Raw genomic sequence first — 20517 nt, 5'->3', positions numbered from 1 at the left:
AGCTGACTTGAAAATAAAGCCAACCTGGTCTGCTCCTGTACCTTTAATGACTTCTAGATCTTCAGAAATCAGCAGATGACATTTTTGCAGCACGTATATTGCTATCTATTGCATTTGTCAGTAATTCTATACAAAAGAAAAAGCCCAAAGCAATGAGACAAACATTGCCAGGCAATGGTGTTTAAGAGTGGCTTGAAGCACAGAAATAAAAGCATAGCTACAATGGCCGATTGAAAATCTGGCAACCCACAGTTAGCAAGGAAAGGTGGTCTCACAGATTCTTTGGCTGTGCAGCCAAGATACCAATTCCAGGAATTATTTGAATCAAGATTTCAGAGTTCTGCGTCAAGCTTCAAGAAACCTCCCCTACCAGACACTGAAAGCTGCAGAGATACAAGGTGCAAATGTCTTAAAACAAATATTCACAATTTTTCAAAAACAATATTGTAAGAGGGGCCTGGTGCCATCCAAGTGTTGCTGGACTCCAATTCCCATCAGCCCCAGCCAGCATGGCCCATGTTCAGGGATGATGGAAGTCATAGTTCAGTAACACCCAGAGGGCCACAGGTCCGCCGCCCCCCCCCCCCCGCTGTAAGGTCTATGGAAGGTACCAGAAGTGGTTTTTAGCAAGGGATCATGCTAGAGAGAACCGGCAAAGAAAGCCAAGCAGCAAGCTGAGATGAAGCAGCAGCTTGGGGAAAAGAGTCAATCTAGGAATGAAGTGTTAACCTCCAGAGTTCAGGCTAAACAAGAACAGCCAGGAATCAGCGAGTAGCCTAGGATACAGCCCATTATATGTTGAGAACCCAAGTACAGCAGGCATCCAGCTAGAAAAGGTTGGCTGGTGTGGAGTCTAAGATCACCACCTTGCAACGGGTTAAAGGTAGGGCGATTAAGCCTTGCATTCTGCATTCATCCGTGGCTAGCCAGGCACTCAGCAATGAGAGCAGCCCAGGGATAGCCAAGCTGGTGCCCTCCAAATGATGCCAGCCTAAAACTTTCATCATCCCTGACTATTAGCCCAATTAGCTGGGGATGATGTAGTTCCAACAACCTCTGGAGGACATTGGCTTCCTCTACAGTAGTGTCCCTATGGTCCTCATCCCAAGCACCTGGTAATAAATGGTACTATATACAAAGATCCCTTCTTAGCTAGCACGGTTCACAACTCACAATCTGAATCCCATTACCTCCACCGCCAGCATCATTTTGACTGCCTCATCTAAAAGGTGGTGTCTTATAAAGCCATGAGCCATGGCACATCAAAGGGCACATCCATATTCACCGATCGAGAGCTACTGAAGGTACACAATTGAGAGCCCAGAATTTAAGTGGCAGTTCGAGCTCAACGGTTCCAGTTTGATGTAGCTACTAGGAACAGCAGCTCACTCTGCCCTCTTGACTTTATATCCAAGATTCCAGTAGCTTATTTCCAATTTAAGCAGCCAAGGTGCTTTGCAACATATCAGTATTGAAGCTCTTCCAAGAAATAGTGTTTTCTCGCACTGCACTCACTCTTCCACCTCCCGGAATCCCCCAACTCGGAGAGCTTAATTTTGCAGCCATTAATTAAGGCTGTCATGTACTTTTATGGGAGGCGTTATAGCAACTCTGTAATTAAAGATGGAGAAAATGAATCCTCTTTCTTTCTTTCAAAAAACTAGCACAAACTTTCAGCAATTTTCAAAGTTTTTGTGAAGGGGTTACTACCCAAGTTTATTGCATGCGGCGCAAATTAGATTACCCATCAATTTCACCAATTGCTTTTACGATCTCAATTTCATTTTTGAATTCAGAGCTGTAGATTTGTTATTTCTCACCTCTCCAGGCAGTTAACTCCATAAAACATTAAAACAGCAGAAGGGGGAGGGGGAGTTTCATTGCCAACATGCCACAGAATGCCCACTAGCACAGCTGCTCTTGGGCACTCGAGCATCGCAGCATTTCTTGAAAAGTCAGTCCCCAAACAAGATGCACCAACCACACATTATGCTCCATAGAGTGGCAAAGCACATGAAACATTGATTGTGCCTCCTTATTCTCTGGCAATACACGGGCAGAGGTACCATCTCAAGGTTCAGAGTAAGGATGCCCTGAGATCCCCCTAAGGCACTGCATGCTACCAGTGGCGTAGCGTGGGGGGTGCAGGGGGGGCCGGCTGCACCGGGCGCAACATCTGGGAGTTAGGGTTAGGGGGCGCAAATCCACAGGTTAGGGGGCGCAAATTACTTGCCTTGCCCCGGGTGCTGACAACCCGCGCTACGCCACTGCATGCTACAGTGGGAGAACCGTGGAAGCATCCTAAGATTGCAAGAGGCCTGCTGACCCAGCTGGCAACCAGAAGCACACAGCAGGGCACAACTTAATTTATTTATTTTGAATTCTGTGGTGGCCAGTGTGCAGCACTGGGTGACATCACAGATCTCCATCATACCACTTTTCCTCCAGGAGGGCAAGAGGAGAGCTAGTTAATGCCAAACAGATCTGGACAAGGTCGTTCTGTATCCAACAGAGATTCAAGCCTTCCTTTTGATTTCTGTCAGCATTTTCAGACTCTCCCACGACTGTGCCACGCAGGGGATCCAATGGCCACTTCTAATTGGACTTGACTTTGGGAAGCAACCTGCAGAGACGCACAGATGTAGCCACAGACAGGGGCCGATGGCCCTTCCTCCCAGGCACAGCTTGCTCACTTTCCCTGCCTCTTCTGTTGCAGTTCTGTAATCATTTCTAGAAGCCTGGAGACACCAAGCATTGCCTACCATTTTTCACACTTTTCATATTTAGCCTGCTTCAAATTACATCTGTCCAAACCAAGTATTTGGGGCATACATCAGCCAGATAGCCTCTCATTAATGTTCCTCTCCCTCTTCTACAAATTAGATTTGGGCAGCAAATTAAAAAGCTAGACTTACTTGGCAGCTTTAATATTAAGGCTGAAGTTAAAGAATTTCTCTAGTGCAATTGGATTTCGAGCATGCATCTAGCCTGCAATCCTAAATCCACTTAGCCTCTCGGGTTTTGAGATGTGGAGCAGGAGCTCTTTTTTAAGAATGAGGGCCACACTGCCATCTGGGGAAACCTTCCACGGGCCACATGACAGTGGTAGGCAGAGCCAGAGGCAAAAAGCAGATAAAGCAACGAATGGTGTAGCCTAGTTTATACAGACAAACCTTTCTAGCCACCATCTGGTCAAGCGAGAGCTCAGACACCTTCCAGCTAGGCAAAAAAAAACACAAGGAGGGTATGATTCATAGAATTGTAGAATTGGGAGGGACCCTGAGGGTCATCTAGTCCAACCCCCTGCAATGCAGGAATCTCAACTGAAGCACCCATGACAGGTGGCCATCCAACCTCTGCTTGGAAACCTCCAAGGAAGGAGAACCCATCCAATTCTGAGGGAGATGGTTCCACTGTCGAACAGCTCTGTCAGAAAGTTTTCTGTATGCTTAGTTGGAATTTCCTTTCTTGTAACTTAAAGCCATTGGTTCAAGACTACCCTCCAAAGCAGGAGAAAACAAGCTTGCTCCATCTTCCATGTGACAGGCTTTGAGATATTTGAAGGTAGTTATCATATCTCCTCTCAGTCTCATCTTTTCCAGGCAAAATATACTCAGCTCCTTCAGACATTCCTCATAAGGCTTGGTTTCCAGATCCTTGACCATCCTGGTTGCCCTCCTCTGCATATGAAGTAGGCTTGGTGAGGGATGTGGCCTGGGGAGAATTCTGAGAGAGTAATAGAGAGGCCTAGAGGGCTAGGTTGGGCCTAAGGCAGCAAGCTTGGTTCTTTACCATAAGCCTTCACCCTGGTAGGAACAGGAAAGGGTGGGGAGCCTTCCCTAACCACTCAGCCTCAAAAAGGGCAGGGAGCTTTTCTCCCTGTGCCAAGTCAGTCCTCTGAGGGTGGAGAAACCATTCCCTATTCACCTCCTATGGCTGCCTGGAGGCAAGGGCCCCTCTCCAACTGGAGGCACGGCAGAACTCTGACGAGTAATTCTTCTTGGCTAGAGCTGTGAGGGCTTAGATTTCCGTGGCTGGGATATGTGATTAATACACAAGCCAGAGAGACACATCCCTGGAGTGGATGATCTAACTGACCTTTTCCAAATCGGGTGCCTCCCAGTTCTTCAGGGCCTTTGGTGAGTGTTTGCAAATGGGAGTCGTGGAGTGCACTGTGCGAGGCAGACTAATCGTGCCTTTCCAGCAGCTGCATCAGACCAAGCTCATTCAAAGCTCAAGACCCAAGCAATGACATCTTCAGGTGAACTTTCAAGGTTTAATAAATTTCGTCAAATGAGGACAAGCGGAAAAAGCATCCTAAGGACTGCTTGATCTCTAACTCCCAGCCTGACCACAGAGATCATCCACAGGAGCACTGCCAGTTGTCCCCTGTGTTACAGAGGCCTGACTGGCCTCATCTAGGCATCAACATTTAGTGTTGCCAGTCCCATGCTGTGGTCCACCCTTCCAGCAGAGATTCGTCAGGAATGCTCCCTACTAAGTTTCAGGGAGCTTTTTTTTATGCCCATAGGCCTAGCCAGCAAAGTTCACATTCAAAAAGGGTCTTCCCCTTCCCCGGAGGAATGCTGTCTTCTTAAGGACAAGAAGGGGTTCAACATGTAAACATCTCAGTGCCGCACAAGGTTACTGTGGTCCTGCAGGCAGAAAGGAGGCGGAAACTGATTATGCAAGCACAGAGGGATATGGAAATATTGCAAGCACAGCCACCTTGCAAAACCCTAGATTCAATCACCACACATGTAGTAACAAAAAACAACTTTCTTATTTATACCCCTGGGTTGAATTACGCGCAACGTCACCACACAAATTAGGACTCACAGAAGCTTGCGGCATTCACTCTTAACTGGCATGGGCAGTCAACATGATCTGGAATTTTTTCTAAGAAGTATGGTACAAGTGACTTAGAACAGAAACAGAAGTCAAGAGTCAAGCTCTCTCCAGGAATTATCGCCCCAAGAGGGAACACTGATAGGGGGAGGGGCTGCAGTTTTACTTCTGCCCCCTTCACATGTTCATAGTATGAGTCCTGTTTTTCCAGGGTTCCAGCTAAGAAGCAGAGCCTCCATGCATACACAAGGCTCCCCACTGAAGAGGTTCACTGTATGCATGCAGAGGGACTGGAAGAGTCACGTGGGGCCAGGGTTAAACATGTGCCCCCACTGCCCTGCTCTACCACCTGTGTTCCCTCTTCAGGCAATAATGCCCAAGGAGGACTTCAGAAACCTGATCCTCCAAACATTCCAGAACTGCAAGTGGTTAGAGCTTCAGCGACTCTGTAACAAGGAAACTTGCAGATATGTATTTCAATATCTTATTTTTTCTGGATGCATCCTTCCAATAACAGCTCCTCTATACAGTGGTACCTCGGGTTAAGTACTTAAATCGTTCCGGAGGTCTGTTCTTAACCTGAAACTGTTCTTAACCTGAAGCACCACTTTAACTAATGGGGCCTCCTGCTGCCGCACCGCTGCCGGAGCACAATTTCTGTTCTCATCCTGAAGCAAAGTTCTTAACCCGAGGTACTATTTCTGGGTTAGCAGAGTCTGGAACCTGAAGCGTATGTAACCTGAAGCGTATGTAACCCAAGGTACCACTGTATTGGTTGGCTTCACGCAGTATGACATGCCAAACTACGGCTTAGCACAAACATGCAAGTGTGCAGTTCCAGGAAAAGTGATTGCAGCCCTTTGCTTCTCGCTGGCTGATTTTCTGCTGCACTGAGTCATCCGATGCACGTGTCATCCTAACCCGAGCTTATGGTTTAGCTATCCCGGACAAACCACAACCCATAAACCACAGGACAATCCCTGGCTACAGCTAAACCACAAGCCTGGTTTTGGATGGCACATTAAGGCAAACCATTGCTTAGCTCAGTGCAGCAGCAGGATGACCATGGAGGAGCCGAGCATACACAATCTCCTCTCCTGAACATTCACACAAAGCCATGGACTGGCTTGGGGTGGCCTGCAAACCAGGCCGTTGCTACACAAATTTTAGGATCATCCATAAAATACCAGGGTTGGGTGCTTGTTTGGGGCTAAGTAGTGCTTTTACCTCTTCATGGATCACTGTCTTGCCGTGGCGAAGGAGCTTGAATAACTCAGAGAAGCTATGAACTACGCCGTGCAGGGAACCCAAGATGGACAGGTCATAGTGGAGAGTTTTGACCAAACATGATCCACCTGGAGCAGGAACCAGCAAGCCACTCCAGTATCCCTGCCAAGAAAACTCCATGGACAAAGACAACTTTGACCAAACTGCGGCAGGCAGTGGAAGACAGGAGTGCCTGGCATGCTCTGGTCCATGGGGCCACGAAGAGTCAGACACGACTAAACGACTAAACAACAACAGTGCTTTTATACCAGCTGTCCAAAAATTACTTCTAGTCCTATTAATGTTTTGGTCAAAAGACAACATGCACGCAAGCGACTAATGCTATGACGAAAGGGGGTCCAAAGAGTTTGACAGCGCAATCCCAATAAATGTGCCACAAGCTTGTTTTACTCAGAAGTAAGCCCCACTGAGTTCAATCAGACATATTCTCAAATTAAGTGTGTGTAGGACTTAAGCCTTCATCTCCAGGATTTCTGCATACGACTTAGGAGCAGACACAGGCACCCTTCCCATACGCATCCTGCACAATGAGAGGCATTGCCCAGGGTGCAGAGAGAAACAGCATGCATATGCAAGGGAGAATGTGGATGAATCACATTGAGCAACATGTGTGAGTCCAGCAAACAATCAAACTATTTCTGAGTGATCCTGTTTGTCATTGATGGTGGTAGGAGCATTTCCCTCTCAACTGGATACAGATCAGCTGGGGTAAAGAGCCACACAACAGTGTGAATTAAAGCACCCATGGGTGGGGCTCACAATCCCACTTTCTGTGCCATGATGTCAAATTACTGGGAAGTGAGAAAGAGACCACAGTAAGCCAAAAGGCGAAAACCTTTCCAGCATTACTGTTTATCCTAGAAATGACTTGGGGTGAGCTGCAGGGTTGTGATCAAAACTATACTGTCAGAAACAGCCCAATGCATCTATGGAATTTCTGGCAGGGGCCTGCCTGCTTAAATCCTTTATACCTTTTTCTGCAATAAACCTGCGCCTGGCTTCAAGCACACCATATTCCAGATTGCAAAGGTCCATTTCAAAACTCTGGGGATTCAACAGAGAGGTTTCTTTGAAGAACAATTTACATAAGTTTAGATCTTGCAGCCATCTACCCCCCACCCGCCTGTTTCTGAATAAAAGGTTCTTAATGCCTTTAACAAGAATAAAGAGCTCAATGAGAGAATAGAATCAAGTTAATGTAATCCCCCTCATATCTTAAATGGGATAACTTTATCCTCAACATTCCCTCCCACCCAAATACATTGTTTAAAGGACCCACGGGTTTAACTTCTACTTCTTCAAACATCTCAGCTGGCTTCCACTTACGGTCATGTTACTTTCCTTCAGGTTTCTGTCCTTCACCTCTCTATTTTCTTTTTAAGGAATTTATTGGTTATAATGCAACTACCCAAGGGCAAATCAGAATGGTGGTTTAGAGAGACCATACTGAGTTGGACTTGGGACAGCTGCTCTGCAGGCAATGCATTGCTCAAAAAAGCAGGCTGAAGGAACGCAGAATGATTTGGGGTGGCTGCACAATGTGGTACCCAGTGTGGTGCCCACGGGAAACACACAGGCAAGAACCTGAGCGCTACAGCACTCTCCCTTCCTCTGGTTTCCAGGAACTGGTATTCGGAAACATTACTGCTCAGACCATGAAGGCAGAGCATAGCCATGACTGCTAGTAGCCCCAGGCAGCCTTCTCCCATGTAAATTTTAAAGCCGTCCAAGTTGGTGGCCATCAATGCCTCTTGCAGGAGCGAGTGCCATAGTTTAACTATGTGGTGTGTGAAAAAGGACTTCCTTTTATACATCCTGAATCTTCCAACATTCAGCTTCATAATAAGATGCCCCCATGAATACTAGTGTTATGAGAGAGGGAGAAAAACTCTTTTCTGCCCACTTTCTCCAGCCATAATTTCATAAACTTCTATCATGTCACTTTGTACTATTTCACTAAACTGGAAGGTCCCAAATGCTGCAACCTTTCCTCATACAGGAGTTGTTCCATCTTCCTGATCATTTCGGTGGCCCTTTTGTGAACCTTTCTAAACCACCAAAGGACTGTTTTTGTTTTTATTTAAAGGGTTTTGCTGCTCCTTAACCCACAGCGCAAACCTGAACGTTTAGTATGTGCTTGAATCCCTCCCACAAAATACTGACCGTCTGGAGGGCACCTGAATCACCATCAGTTCATCCTACCTATATAATGCCCATGGTAAATAGGAAAACCATATTCTTACCCTAAATAATAGTTACTCTTCATATTTGCTTTCTGCAATGCTAGAAACCCTATCCCACGCAGTCTGACAATCTGTCATCAGTTAACTAGATCACAATAGATTCAGAAAGGTTCCCCCATCACAGAATACCTTTTTTTGCTTCAAGTGACACTCCAATCACTTTGATCCTCAACTGACTTGTTACTTGGAGAAAATGTGCTTAACTTTAAGATCCAATTTTATTATTGTATAAAATTAATGTGAGTTTGCCTGTATCAGCTTCATTGTCTGTATCCTTGACAAGATGACAAGCACAAGGGTGGGATTCTAATCTACATGAGCAACTGCAAGGCAATGGTAACTCCTCCAGATTTCATTAATGATGGTCATAAAAGTCCATGTGACATTAGACGCGGATAGTATTAAAATAGATAGAATAGCCCTAGATCGCCTGGCTTCAATCATATAGCAGTTCACGGGATCTTGAAAAGTCATTCAACTCAGCATCTGTTCCTATTGAGAAGTCAGTGTTGTAGCAAGTCCTTCAGTTTTACCAAAGTAAGTTGAGCTTGAACACCACCAAAAATAGTGTAGATAGACAACAGTTTGGTTGGTTTTCATCTTCTGCTGTCTTAAACTGGCCTCTCATTATCAGGGAATCTGAGGTCCTTCAGATGTTGTTGGATACCCCTCAGCTCCAGTCAAGCAGCATTCTTCCCATCTGAAATTAGCAACTGATGTTCTGCCTCTGACAGTGGAGGTAGACCCTGATGCCATCATGGTTAGTGGCCACCGATAGCCTTGTCCTCCATGAATTATCTTTTAAAGCCACCCAAGTAGGTAGCTATCACTAACTCTCGGGGAAGGAAATTCCATGGGACTGAGAACCGTGGAGTCAGCCAAAAGCCATCTGTTTCCTAGGCTTCAGGATGGAGCCACTCCTTAGAGATCTACAACAGGGGTGCCTAACCTGTGACTCTCCAAGTTGAAGCTGCTGAACTACAACTGCCATTACCCCTGGCTAGAGCTGATGGGAGTTTCAGTTCTGAAACATCCTGGAGTGTCGCAGGTTAGCCGCCCCTGCTCTACAAACAGTGCTGAGCCTGCTAACCATATCCCCTTCTTCCATCCCACCCAACCCTTGCCGGCATGCCGAAGGCTGCGCGCAGCGCGCCCAGGCTTCGCGGATCTCTCCGCCAGCAGCGGCAGCGCTGCCGCTGCTGGCGGAGACTTGCCGGCATGCCGAAGCCTGCGCGCAGCGCGCCCAGGCTTCGCGGATCTCTCCGCCAGCAGCGGCAGCGCTGCCGCTGCTGGCGGAGACTTGCCGGCATGCCGAAGCCTGCGCGCAGCGCGCCCAGGCTTCACGGATCTCTCCGCCAGCAGCGGCAGCGCTGCCGCTGCTGGCGGAGACTTGCCGGCATGCAGAAGCCTGCGCGCCGCGCGCCCAGGCTTCGCGGATCTCTCCGCCAGCAGCGGCAGCTCTGCCGCTGCTGGCGGAGACTTGCCGGCATGACGAGGCCTGCGCGCAGCGCGCCCAGGCTTCGCGGATCTGTCCGCCAGCAGCGGCAGCTCTGCCGCTGCTGGCGGAGACTTGCCGGCATGACGAGGCCTGCGTGCAGCGCGCCCAGGCTTCGCGGATCTGTCCGCCAGCAGCGGCAGCGCTGCCGCTGCTGGCGGAGACTTGCCGGCATGCAGAAGCCTGCGCGCAGCATGCCCAGGCTTTGCGGACCTCTCCGCCAGCAGCGGCAGCGCTGCCGCTGCTGGCGGAGACTCTCCTGCCTTCAAAAGCCGTCCGGGATAGCAGGAAGCGCTTCCCTGCTATCCCGGACTGCTTTTAAAATGCTGGCGCTGGGGAGCAAAGCCTTTCGTCCCCCGCCAGCCTTCCTGGACCTCTTCTGAAGCCCGGAGGGGGGGGGAAAGGCTTTGCTCCCCACCGCTAGCATTTAAAAGAGGTCCCCGGAGATTTCCCTATGGGCTTTCGTCTTGCGAAGCAAGCCCATAGGGAAATTCGTTTTGCGAAGCGCCTCCAAAACGGAAAACCCTTTCGTCTAGCGGGTTTTCCGTCTTGCGAGGCGTTCGTCTTGCGGGGTACCACTGTATCAGGTCCCTAGTCCAATCCTCAATGAAAAAATTCCCATTCTTCTGTTTGCTCATGGTACTTGGAACATAGAAGTCTAGGAAGCATGACAGAGTTCCATGGTGGGGCTCAGCAATACAGGAATTCCAACAACGACCCCCCCACCACTTTGATCCAGGGTCAATAATGTTCTCTCAACAAAGAGGGCTTTCCTTCACAAAATGGAGGGCAGCCCACATAATAATCAAGTGCCACCTCAAAGCCACCCCCTGCCCCTATTACGTAGGCCAGAAGAAAATACTGAGCAAAGAAAATGGGAGTATTTTTCTTCTTCAAATATGCCTGCTTTTGAAGGATCAGAGCAACCTAGGCAGCTCTCCTTCCTGTTGCTAAGAGAGACAGGTGTTTAGGTACTGCAGCAACCTTCATAACTAGAAGATTCTCTCACTGCCGACAGGCTCTGCAATCTGCAATGTAATATAGTATGGACAGCCATAGTTCCCCACCCCCACCCCCCCAAAAAATAAAGCATGGCACAGTATCTCCTTCCACATTCAGCTAAAGGTGTAAACAAGACGCCCCAATTAAAAGGGTCCAGGCATTCTGACATCTATCGTTCTGCAAAGGAATACTAGTATATTTTCAACATCAGAATCTGTTCTATTTCCCACTAAAGCACTCTTTGCTAACCGGGCACCCTTCAGATGTTCTGAATTGCCACTCCCATCAGCTGCAGCCCGCACAGCCATAGCTGAGGCTGATGGGAGTTGCAGTCCTAAATATCTGGAAGGTGCCAGATGGGTAAAAGCTGTGCTAAACTTTCTCTACCCCAACTCCAGGTTCTCATATGTGGAGGACTTCAAAGCAGCTAGCCCAATCAGATTCTGTCCTCACATAACCCCCAACTGGTTCCCCTCTTCATTAATGTCACCTTCCCATGATTTTTGTTAGACCACAATGATATTTGCTGCCCACATTCATCTCAAGAGGATTTCTGGCCAGATAAGAGGAGTATATGAGAATCAATGCCCTTCCAATGTAGATCTCTCCTATTTTGAGATCCCCTGCACTTGTTTCAAACTAGGATCTAAGAATAAAACTGTTGGAGAGGGGGACAGATGGGCAGAAGTGAAAAAGGGAGGGGGGCTATGTTTGTGCATGCTTGCATAGAATCAGAGTTGTAAGGTATCTCAAAGATCCTCTAGTCTGACTATCTTCAGATGGGGGAAATTCACCACTACAGCATACCTGAGAGGGAAGGACATTCAGCCTCTTCTTGAAAGAGAGTAGACCACCTTCAGAGGCAACTTGCTCCACAGCTCACCTGAATCTAAATATTTCTTTTTCTTTTCATCTGAACCCATTGATTCAGATCCTACCTGCTGGAGTGACAGAAATTAAATTTGTTCCATCATCTGTGAGGCAGTGCTTCACATTTTTGAAGATGGTTATTATCATCATCTCTCTAATTGCCTCTTTTCCAGACTAAATATGTCCAACTCATTCAACCTTTCATCACAGGACTTGGTTCACCCAGACACTTTGTCAGACTTCTCTGGACACGTTCCAGTTCTTAGATATCCTTAAATTGTAGTGCCTCCAGGTGAGATCCAGCATAAACAGAACAGAGTGGTATCTTTACTTATTGTGATCTGGACACCATGCAGCTGTTGACACAACCTTGAGTTGCATTAGCCTTTCTAGATGCCACATCACACTGCTCACATTTGCTGAGCTTGTAGTTTACTAAAACCCCTACATCCTTTTCACATGTACTGCTGTCAAGCCAGATGTCATCCACTCTGTATTTAAGCATTCAATTCCTCCCACCTAAACATAGAACTTGACATTTATCCTGGTTGAGAAATTTGTTAGTTCTATAACAATAATAATTTTATTATTTATACCCCTCCATCTGGCTGGGTTTCACCAGCCACTCTGGGCGGCTTACAGCATATCTAAAATCTCCATCCTGTCAAGATCTTGGGTACTATTTTTGTCTTCAAAGGCATTAGCTATACTACCCAGCTAGCTTGGTGTCACCTGCCAAGTCGAATAGTGATCCCACCACTCCTTCATCCTTCATAAAAGACATTAAACAACACTGGGCCCAGGACAGAACCCCACAACTCCCTCACATGCCATTTTTCTCCCGATTGACAAGTGTCCATCAACAAGCTGCAAACCAATCTAACAGGAGAACCTCCCAGCCCACATTTTACCAGCTTGCCAAGAAGTATATCATGGGGGACCTTGTTGAAAGCCTTGTTTGTCTGTTTCAGCAATACATGGATCCTTGGGTGCGCCTCACCCGGCAATTTAACACAGCTGAGTCCAACAGATGCCTTTTGTCTCTGCTTTAGGACTGGAGAAAGAGAGAGAGATTGTGCTTTCTCTGAAAAGTGACACTTCCTACTCTTCCATGGTATTCTTTTCCTCCTGTTCCTAAGCAACCTGAAGTGTTCCAATATATCAGTATCTCAAACATCACAGCTTGTGCTCATTCCAAGCACCAGCGTGGCACCTGTGAAAATAAAAATTAGAGATTTGACCACAGAAAATTGGCCAGGAATAGCCCCACAATGCAAGTGCCAAAGATCCCCTTGCCAACTAACATAAAAGGAAACTGTTCCTGCATGGGGTTCTGAGCCACTTTCTGTTTTGTCAGTCAACAACAAAGGACACATCTAGAAAAGGTTAGGAACTTGGACACGAACTTGGCAGTAAAGAATGCCCTCAATCTTCTCAGCAACAGACCAGTTCCTATTCCTACCACAACTAAAGAACATCTTAACACAGAGCAGTGGGCACCAAAACCTAGCTCCCTCTAAGTTCATCATCACATATTCATCTGCAAGGACAATTCTGAACCTGTAGAGCAGAAGCAAGAGCTGTTAGCAAATGCTGCTAATGGGAACAGCCATCTCCACCAACTACAGCATAATTTGCCATGATTCTCCCCAGCATGAAGCAACCATGTTCACTCTTAAAAATCTGGGGACGTTCAGATGTGCACCTTCCAGATCTGTTAATGTAAGTGTATAGACATATACACATCAAGGCTGAGCAATAATGCACAAGATTCAAGTACTCTTCAGACATTGCATGCATGCATTTATGAAAGGCAACCAACAACCCTTCATGAATCTCCTGCAAAACTTGAGCCAAGTTTGTTTTCATAAACAGCATCATAGTTTTACAAGATGCCTGAAAAGCAGGTGTGGTAAACCTCTGGCTCTCCAGATGTTGCTGAATTACAACTCCCATCATCCCTGACCATTGACCATGCTCATCTGAGATGGTGAGAGCTGTGGTCCAAAATTTATGGAGGGCACCAGCTTGGGACAGGCTGCTTTGCAGCCCTGCGTATAGCAAAAGAGGTACCTGCTTTGTTAAAGCCCAACAAACTTTGCACAGCAGGACACACTGACTGAAAAGCACAAATGATGAGCTGTATAAACAATACAAACTGCTAATAGAAGCAAGATTCCAAGTCGTGATTTGTCTGCATGGAGACAGTTCCCATCAGTTGCCATGGAATGTGACACAGCCTGTGGATACACAAAGCTTTTCAAAAGCAGCTTGCTTTGGTAGCATACCCTCTTCTGTAAAGTATTTGCATAAATACTTGTTTACCAGTTTGAGAGGTTAATCTTCCTTCCCTCTCCTCCCCCAAATTAATCTCAGCAAACTAGCTCAGGGAATCAATTAGTAAGCGCTACGAGCTGTGGCCCTCCACAAGTTGAACTCCATCTCCCGTTTCCTGACTACTGGCAACATTGGTTGAGGCTGGTGGGAGTTGGAGTCCATCCCCATATTGGACATCTGCATATTCCTGCATTGCATGAGCTTGGACTAGCTTGGACTCAGGGTCCCTTCCAACCTACAATTCTATGATTCTAATATCTGAAGGGTCACAGGCTTAGCTATCCCTGCTTTAGTCAGCACCATTTGTAACCCCCAAAGACACTTCTGACAAGGGCCAAGTAAACGGAAGGAAGAGGGAAACCCCTGTTCTTCATGACACTGAGGATGGCAAAATGAGGTACACAGCCAGGATAAACACACAAGTCTTCTTTTCCAATAGGATGAGCATGGGTGTGGGTTTCTCCCTTTCAACCAGGAGCTTCTTGTCCTGGCCTTTTGCTGAAACAGCCTCTGACCTTCTTATGATATACAGTGGTGCCCCGCAAGACGAATGCCTCGCAAGGCGGAAAACTCGCTAGACGAAAGAGTTTTCCGTTTTGGAGGTGCTTCGCAAAACGAATCTCCTATGGGCTTGCTTCGCAAGACGAAAATGTCTTGCGAGTTCCTGCGGGTTTTTTTCCCTCCCCCCCTTTTTCTAAGCCGCTTAGCAGCTGATCTGATAAGCCGATAAGCCACTAAAAGCCGCTAATAGCGCTAATCCGTCAATGGGCTTGCTTCACAAGACGAAAAACCCGCTAGACGAAGAGAATCACAGAACGGATTCTTTTCGTTTTGCGAGGCACCACTGTATGTGATAGCCAGCATGGCATGTGAGTTTATTGCAATGCACATGCAGCCATACAGCTCTCCACTCTAACAGAAACTTAAGTACAGTGGTACCTCGGGTTAAGTATTTAATTCGTTCCGGAGATCCGTTCTTAACCTGAAACTGCTCTTAACCTGAAGCACCACTTTAGCTAATGGGGCCCCCTGTGCCACCGCACCATTGGAGCCCGATTTCTGTTCTTATCCTGAAACAAAGTTCTTATCCTGAAGCACTATTTCTGGGTTAGCGGAGTGTGTAACCTGAAGCGTATGTAACCTGAAGCGTATGTAACCCAAGATACCACTGTATTCCAAAAAACTATTTTATTTGTCTATATCAGAAATAAGGAACCAGTGGCCCTTCAGTTGTTGTTGGATTCCAAGTCCCAGACTTGGAAGACATATTTTCCATCCCTTGGTGTAACAGTTGTCCTGGAACAGTTACAGCAAATTGCTTATTGACCACAATTTCACTGACAGGCACAGGAAGACTAAAATGGATACAGCATCTAAGAGCATGATCTGTCTTCTCAGAAGTTGAGTCCCCATTGAGTTCGGTGGGGCTCACTCTAATAAATGGTTCTAGGATTGATACCTAAAGCTATTAATTTCAATGTGAATAATAGGTGAACCTAACTATACATCAGGTCAGTATGAAGGCTGCCTGCCCAAACAATCCCAAATACCTAACCATGTACATCAGACACTTTTTATCCATCCTACCAACAGAACACCCAAGTAGCATTATTATTATTTTTAAAAAGTCATCTGCCCCACCCGCTGCCCTTGACAGTAACAGTTCATCACCACCAGACCAATCTTCATTTCAACAAGGCGCAAAGAGGTGAGAACAAGCACTGGTGAGTAAGTGGAGAAAACAAATAGAAGAAGCTGGGTGAAAGTAATTGAACAGATGGATGTTATGTAGTGGTATCACACACACACACCCCATCATCATTATTACCAGTGTTAATTAGCAGTGTACAGATTTCTGGGACAAGAGCTGCCACTGCTGCCTTGCTAAAAAGTTAACTAGCGAAAGCCAGCACAAAGTACACAACACAAAGTGAAGCAGAGGAGTAAGTAATTGTGTGAGTAAGGCCTCAGTGATTCCCTCACACCCCTCTCTCCTATTCAAACCTTTCATCTTGTACATCACTTTGTAGCCACCAACTTACACTTGTCAAGCCCAGAGACCAATTCTCCCACCCCACCCCCACCCCCCAAAAAATTATACATCCACACTAGTCATGTTTTACTACTGGCAATTATGGGCTAAATATCACCACTCAGGTGGTACACCTGTTGTTCAATCCCTCTTTATGAACAGATGTCTATCATATCCATCACGGAAGGCAGCAAACCCCAAACTATCCTCCAGATGACACATTTTTTAAAAAACTACCAACTTGGGATAATGCCTTTTTCCTAGATGAGTGAAAACCCACCCCACTCATCCCTGCACAAACTTCCTGAAGAACCTCAAAAGATCTGATCGGAATCTCAGCTTCTCCCTGCGACCCAAGATACTCTTGGATATGTGTATAGATGCATACCTCTGTGCATATGTGTGTGTGTGTACACACAATAAAAAAAATCTGTGTTCACTCTCCCATACACAAACCCTTGTTCCACAAATGTACACCTTTCTTTTTCGGGGGGGGGGGGGAGAGAAACCTGCACATTATCCCTAAAGTCCACATCAGCCTTTGCACATCCACAAAGGCACGCACCTCCAACACCCCAGCCTAAGTCGGCCCACCCAAGCCAAGCCAAGCCCCCAGACCCTTAAAAATAAGAATAAAAAAACCCCACCCCACGGAAAGCCCCACCCCATCCGCCCCACCCTGCCGGCAGACACCCCGTTATGTCGCCTCCGCGTCCCCGCCCCCCACCACATTCCGCTGCGTGAACCCCACAAACACGCGCGCGCCCAGGGTCAGCCTCCCCTCCCGGCCAACCGCCTCGCCCCCCACCCCGCCCCGGCGTGGGGAGCTCCGTCCAGCGACCGCCCACCTCACCTGGGCACGCAGCTGGGCGCCGAGCGGTCGATCTCCCAGGTGGCGAAGAGGTTCATAGGGACCGGGACCGGCCCGAGACCCCCAGAGACCCCCGACACCGCCCCGCACGGACCCGGAGCGGGCACGGCCGAGCCGGCAACCGCCGCCGCCGCCGCCGCCCCGGGCCCGGACCCCAGAGAGCCCGCTGCTCCCGCTGCCGTCGCCGCCGCCATCGCGCCGCTACCCTGGGTGCGCTGGGAGGGGAGAGAGGGCGGGCCGGCGGTCGGGGGGCGGCCGGGACCCTCGGCCCAGCCCCGACCTCCGCCTCACAGCGCGGGCGGAGTGGGGCGTGGCCTCGCGCGCGCCGGGCCAATCGCGAGAGGCGCGCGGGCGGGGCGGGGCCCGCCGCGGCCTCGGGCCAACCAGCGCGGGGAGGAGCGGCCGGCTCTGGACCGCCGACCAATCGGAGGCGCGGGAGGCAGGCTTTTGAAAGGAGGAAAGGCTCGGCTGGGCGTGGCCTCGGGGGATGGAGAGACTGGAGAAAGGGGTGGGGCGAAGCCGGACCCTCGAAGGACCAGAGAAGAGCTGAGTGACGCGGGGCTCGCCCAATAACGAAATATAATGCATAGCCACTGTGGCTGTTTGGCCAATGACTCCACTGGTTCACCTCGGTGTTCTGTCGGCAAACCCCACATTCCACTGCCATATGCCGTTGCCCCTTCAGCCAGCGGATCTTCAGTACAGGATTCCTCCTTCAAACATGTAAAGCTTCGTTATGTGACCAATTTGGTTCAGTCCAGAAATCTCAGATGCACATCTGCTTCTGAATCCATGGCTGTCAGGTTGACAGCAGCAGCGGTGTATTCCCACCTCTCATTTTACAGTACCTGTGCAATCTGGCATTTAACACCAATTTATACGTATATATTTTTTCTGGTTTTATATATATATATTACTGGTTTTCCCAGTAGTGATGTATAGAAGTGAGAGCTGGACCATAAAGAAGGCTGATCGCCAAATAATTTATGCTTTTGAATTATGGTGTTAGGGGAGACTCTTGAGAGTCCCATGGACTGCGAGAAGATCAAACCTCTCCATTCTGAAGGAGATCAGCCCTGAGTGCTCACTGGAAGGACAGATCCTGAAGCTGAGGCTCCAATACTTTGGCCACCTCATGAGAAGAGAAGACTCTCTGGAAAAGACCCTGATGTTGAGAAAGATGGAGGGCACAAGGAGAAGGGGACGGCAGAGGACAAGATGGTGGAACAGTGTTGTCGAAGCTACCAGCATGAGTTTAACCAAACTGCGTGAGGCTGTGGAAGACAGGAGTGCCTGGCGTGCTCTGGTCCATGGGGTCACGAAGAGTCAGACACGACTAAACAACTAAACAACAAAATACATATATATTTGGCTCAATCTCTTGGTTACGCCTTTTTTCTTCTTCTTACAACGCTTCCAACAAGCAAGAGTGCTCTCTGCCCTTGCAATTCTCAGCAACAGTGTAAGTACCCAGCCATGCAACTCAGTCGCTGAACCCGAAAATAATTGTTAGCTGTATTCATATGACAGTGACAGAAGCAACTTCAGTTTCTAATTGTATTTTGACACGCCCGTCTTTCCAGTTTCATGAAAATTCTTACCCCAAGATAGAGTTTTATTTTTATTTTATTGTATTTTGAGTTAAGAAGCAGTGAAAGGAGTAACTTACATGAAAATTATGTTACTTTATTGGCTCATCTCCAAGGAATCCTCCCATCTGATTGAATTACCGTATGTGTGAGGCTTCCATTTCAAGCACATTCACACTGAAAAAAAGTGAGGATTGCTGGTGAAGCTTAGGATACTTACTGTACTTCCCGGACAAATCACAAGTATTTTCATAATATGCCTGGGTGGTTTTTTTTCTGCCTCTAAGACCAACTATGACTCTCTGTGATGGGATGCTATGTTGGAGTGACTGGGCATGAGTATAAATCACCCCATGGATGAGCTAATCACAGATGCATGGTCAGCCAAGCCAGTTGCTATAGTAATGGTCCAGTGCCCCAACTATATCTGTGATTAATGGGTATCAGCTCAGTAGTTCGTTAGCAAGCAGTTTGTCTGTCTGTCTGTCTGTCTGTCTGTTAGTCAGCTTGCCAGTCAGTGTTATTTGCAGTGTTATATCTTGATTAATGAACTTATTTAGAGCAACTTTGTACTTGTATGTACATATCTCTATCTGCAAAAGCCTACAAGCTGTATATACCTACATCCAAAACTGTTTCATTGAGCCTTATCTTCTGCAACAGTAAACTCTCTGAACTTTTCTCTGCTTCCGTGTGGTGCCTAGTACTGGGAGCAATTTCCATTGCCTGGGTGGATTCCCAACTTGCTCCACTGGGGTACACACATCAGTGTGGTAGGGAACAACCCAAAAGAAAAGTACTGCTCACCTGTTTTTCATTTGTACACATGGAGCTGAAATGCAAATTTATTCAGTATTAAAATATATTTCAAATTAAAACTGGTTTGTGAGGGGGGAAATGAATAATCTCATCAAAAGAAGTGGGATATTTTTGGATCAGGGTTGATGTTGCAAGTGCAAAACCAGCACAAAGAGCACACTGCATGTACAATAAACTGTAGCGTGTGCAAAACCCAAGTCTGTGAGGTAAGTGGGTATGAATGCGTTATAAAATATGTGTATTTCACAATATGTATACATTGGTACCTCGGGTTAAGTACTTAATTCGTTCCAGAGGTCCGTTCTTAACCTGAAACTGTTCTTAACCTGAAGAACCACTTTAGCTAATGGGGCCTCCTGCTGCCGCCGCGCCACCAGAGCACGATTTCTGTTCTCATCCTGAAGCAAAGTTCTTAACCTGAAGCACTATTTCTGGGTTAGCGGTTACCACTGTATCCATATTTTTATAAAGGATGATGATGATAATAATAATAATAGTAATAGTAATATCTATGGTTGAGAAAGGACTGGGGCCAGATTCAGCACCAGCATTGACAGGGCTACACTGGCTTTCAGAGAGTTTCCCAACACAAAACACAATCCTAGCATCTTCTGTCTTTTAAAAAAATACTGCACATTTCCAGGAGTGCTTGCCTTTGGAAGAAAATATTACAGCTACTGCTGGTGGTCCATCTATTCTCTACAGAAGCAACAAATCCAAGCTACATTAGAGAAGAACTCAGCAGTGTTTTCACTCTCCTTGGGTTTATGGAGTTCACAAAGCTTTCCTAAGAGTTGATAGACTCCGTAAGACACGCTCTTCGGATTTCGTGATGCCCGGGGGCTCGTCTAAGCAGAACTCCCGACCTCTAGTAAAATCTATTCAGGGCTCATAAAACATATGATTGCCAATGGGATACGTCTACACTTTATAGACCTTCCTTCCTTCTGGAAAAGCAAGAACAGTGCTCAGGCAGCTGATTAGCAGCAGAATCTCAAGGAACGCTCTCAGCACAGTTCATGCAGATTCTGTTATCTGCACACGTTGGCATTGTAGATGATTGTTTACTGAAAATATTGGGCAGAACAGAAGTATCCAGAAATAGTCAACTGAAAAAGAGTGAT

General features: G+C 47.2%; 1 protein-coding gene across 4 annotated transcripts in view; it reads right to left on the bottom strand.

The window, feature by feature from the left end:
• LOC309529374 (phosphofurin acidic cluster sorting protein 2-like) overlaps positions 1 to 17194 on the bottom strand; it is a 182001-nt gene extending 164807 nt beyond the window's left edge. For all 4 annotated transcript variants that reach the window (XM_082217423.1, XM_082217424.1, XM_082217425.1 and 1 more), the window contains exon 1: positions 16968 to 17194. In XM_082217423.1, the coding sequence (XP_082073549.1) occupies positions 16968 to 17179 (212 nt within the window). In that variant the 5' untranslated portion in view covers positions 17180 to 17194. The remainder of the gene's footprint in view (positions 1 to 16967) is intronic.
• Positions 17195 to 20517: the final 3323 nt, after the last annotated feature.

The sequence above is a fragment of the Podarcis vaucheri genome (assembly GCF_965113315.1).
Source record: "Podarcis vaucheri genome assembly, chromosome: 3".
In the NCBI taxonomy this organism is placed as follows: Eukaryota; Metazoa; Chordata; class Lepidosauria; order Squamata; family Lacertidae; genus Podarcis; species Podarcis vaucheri.
This window is presented reverse-complemented; position numbering and strand designations above follow the sequence as displayed.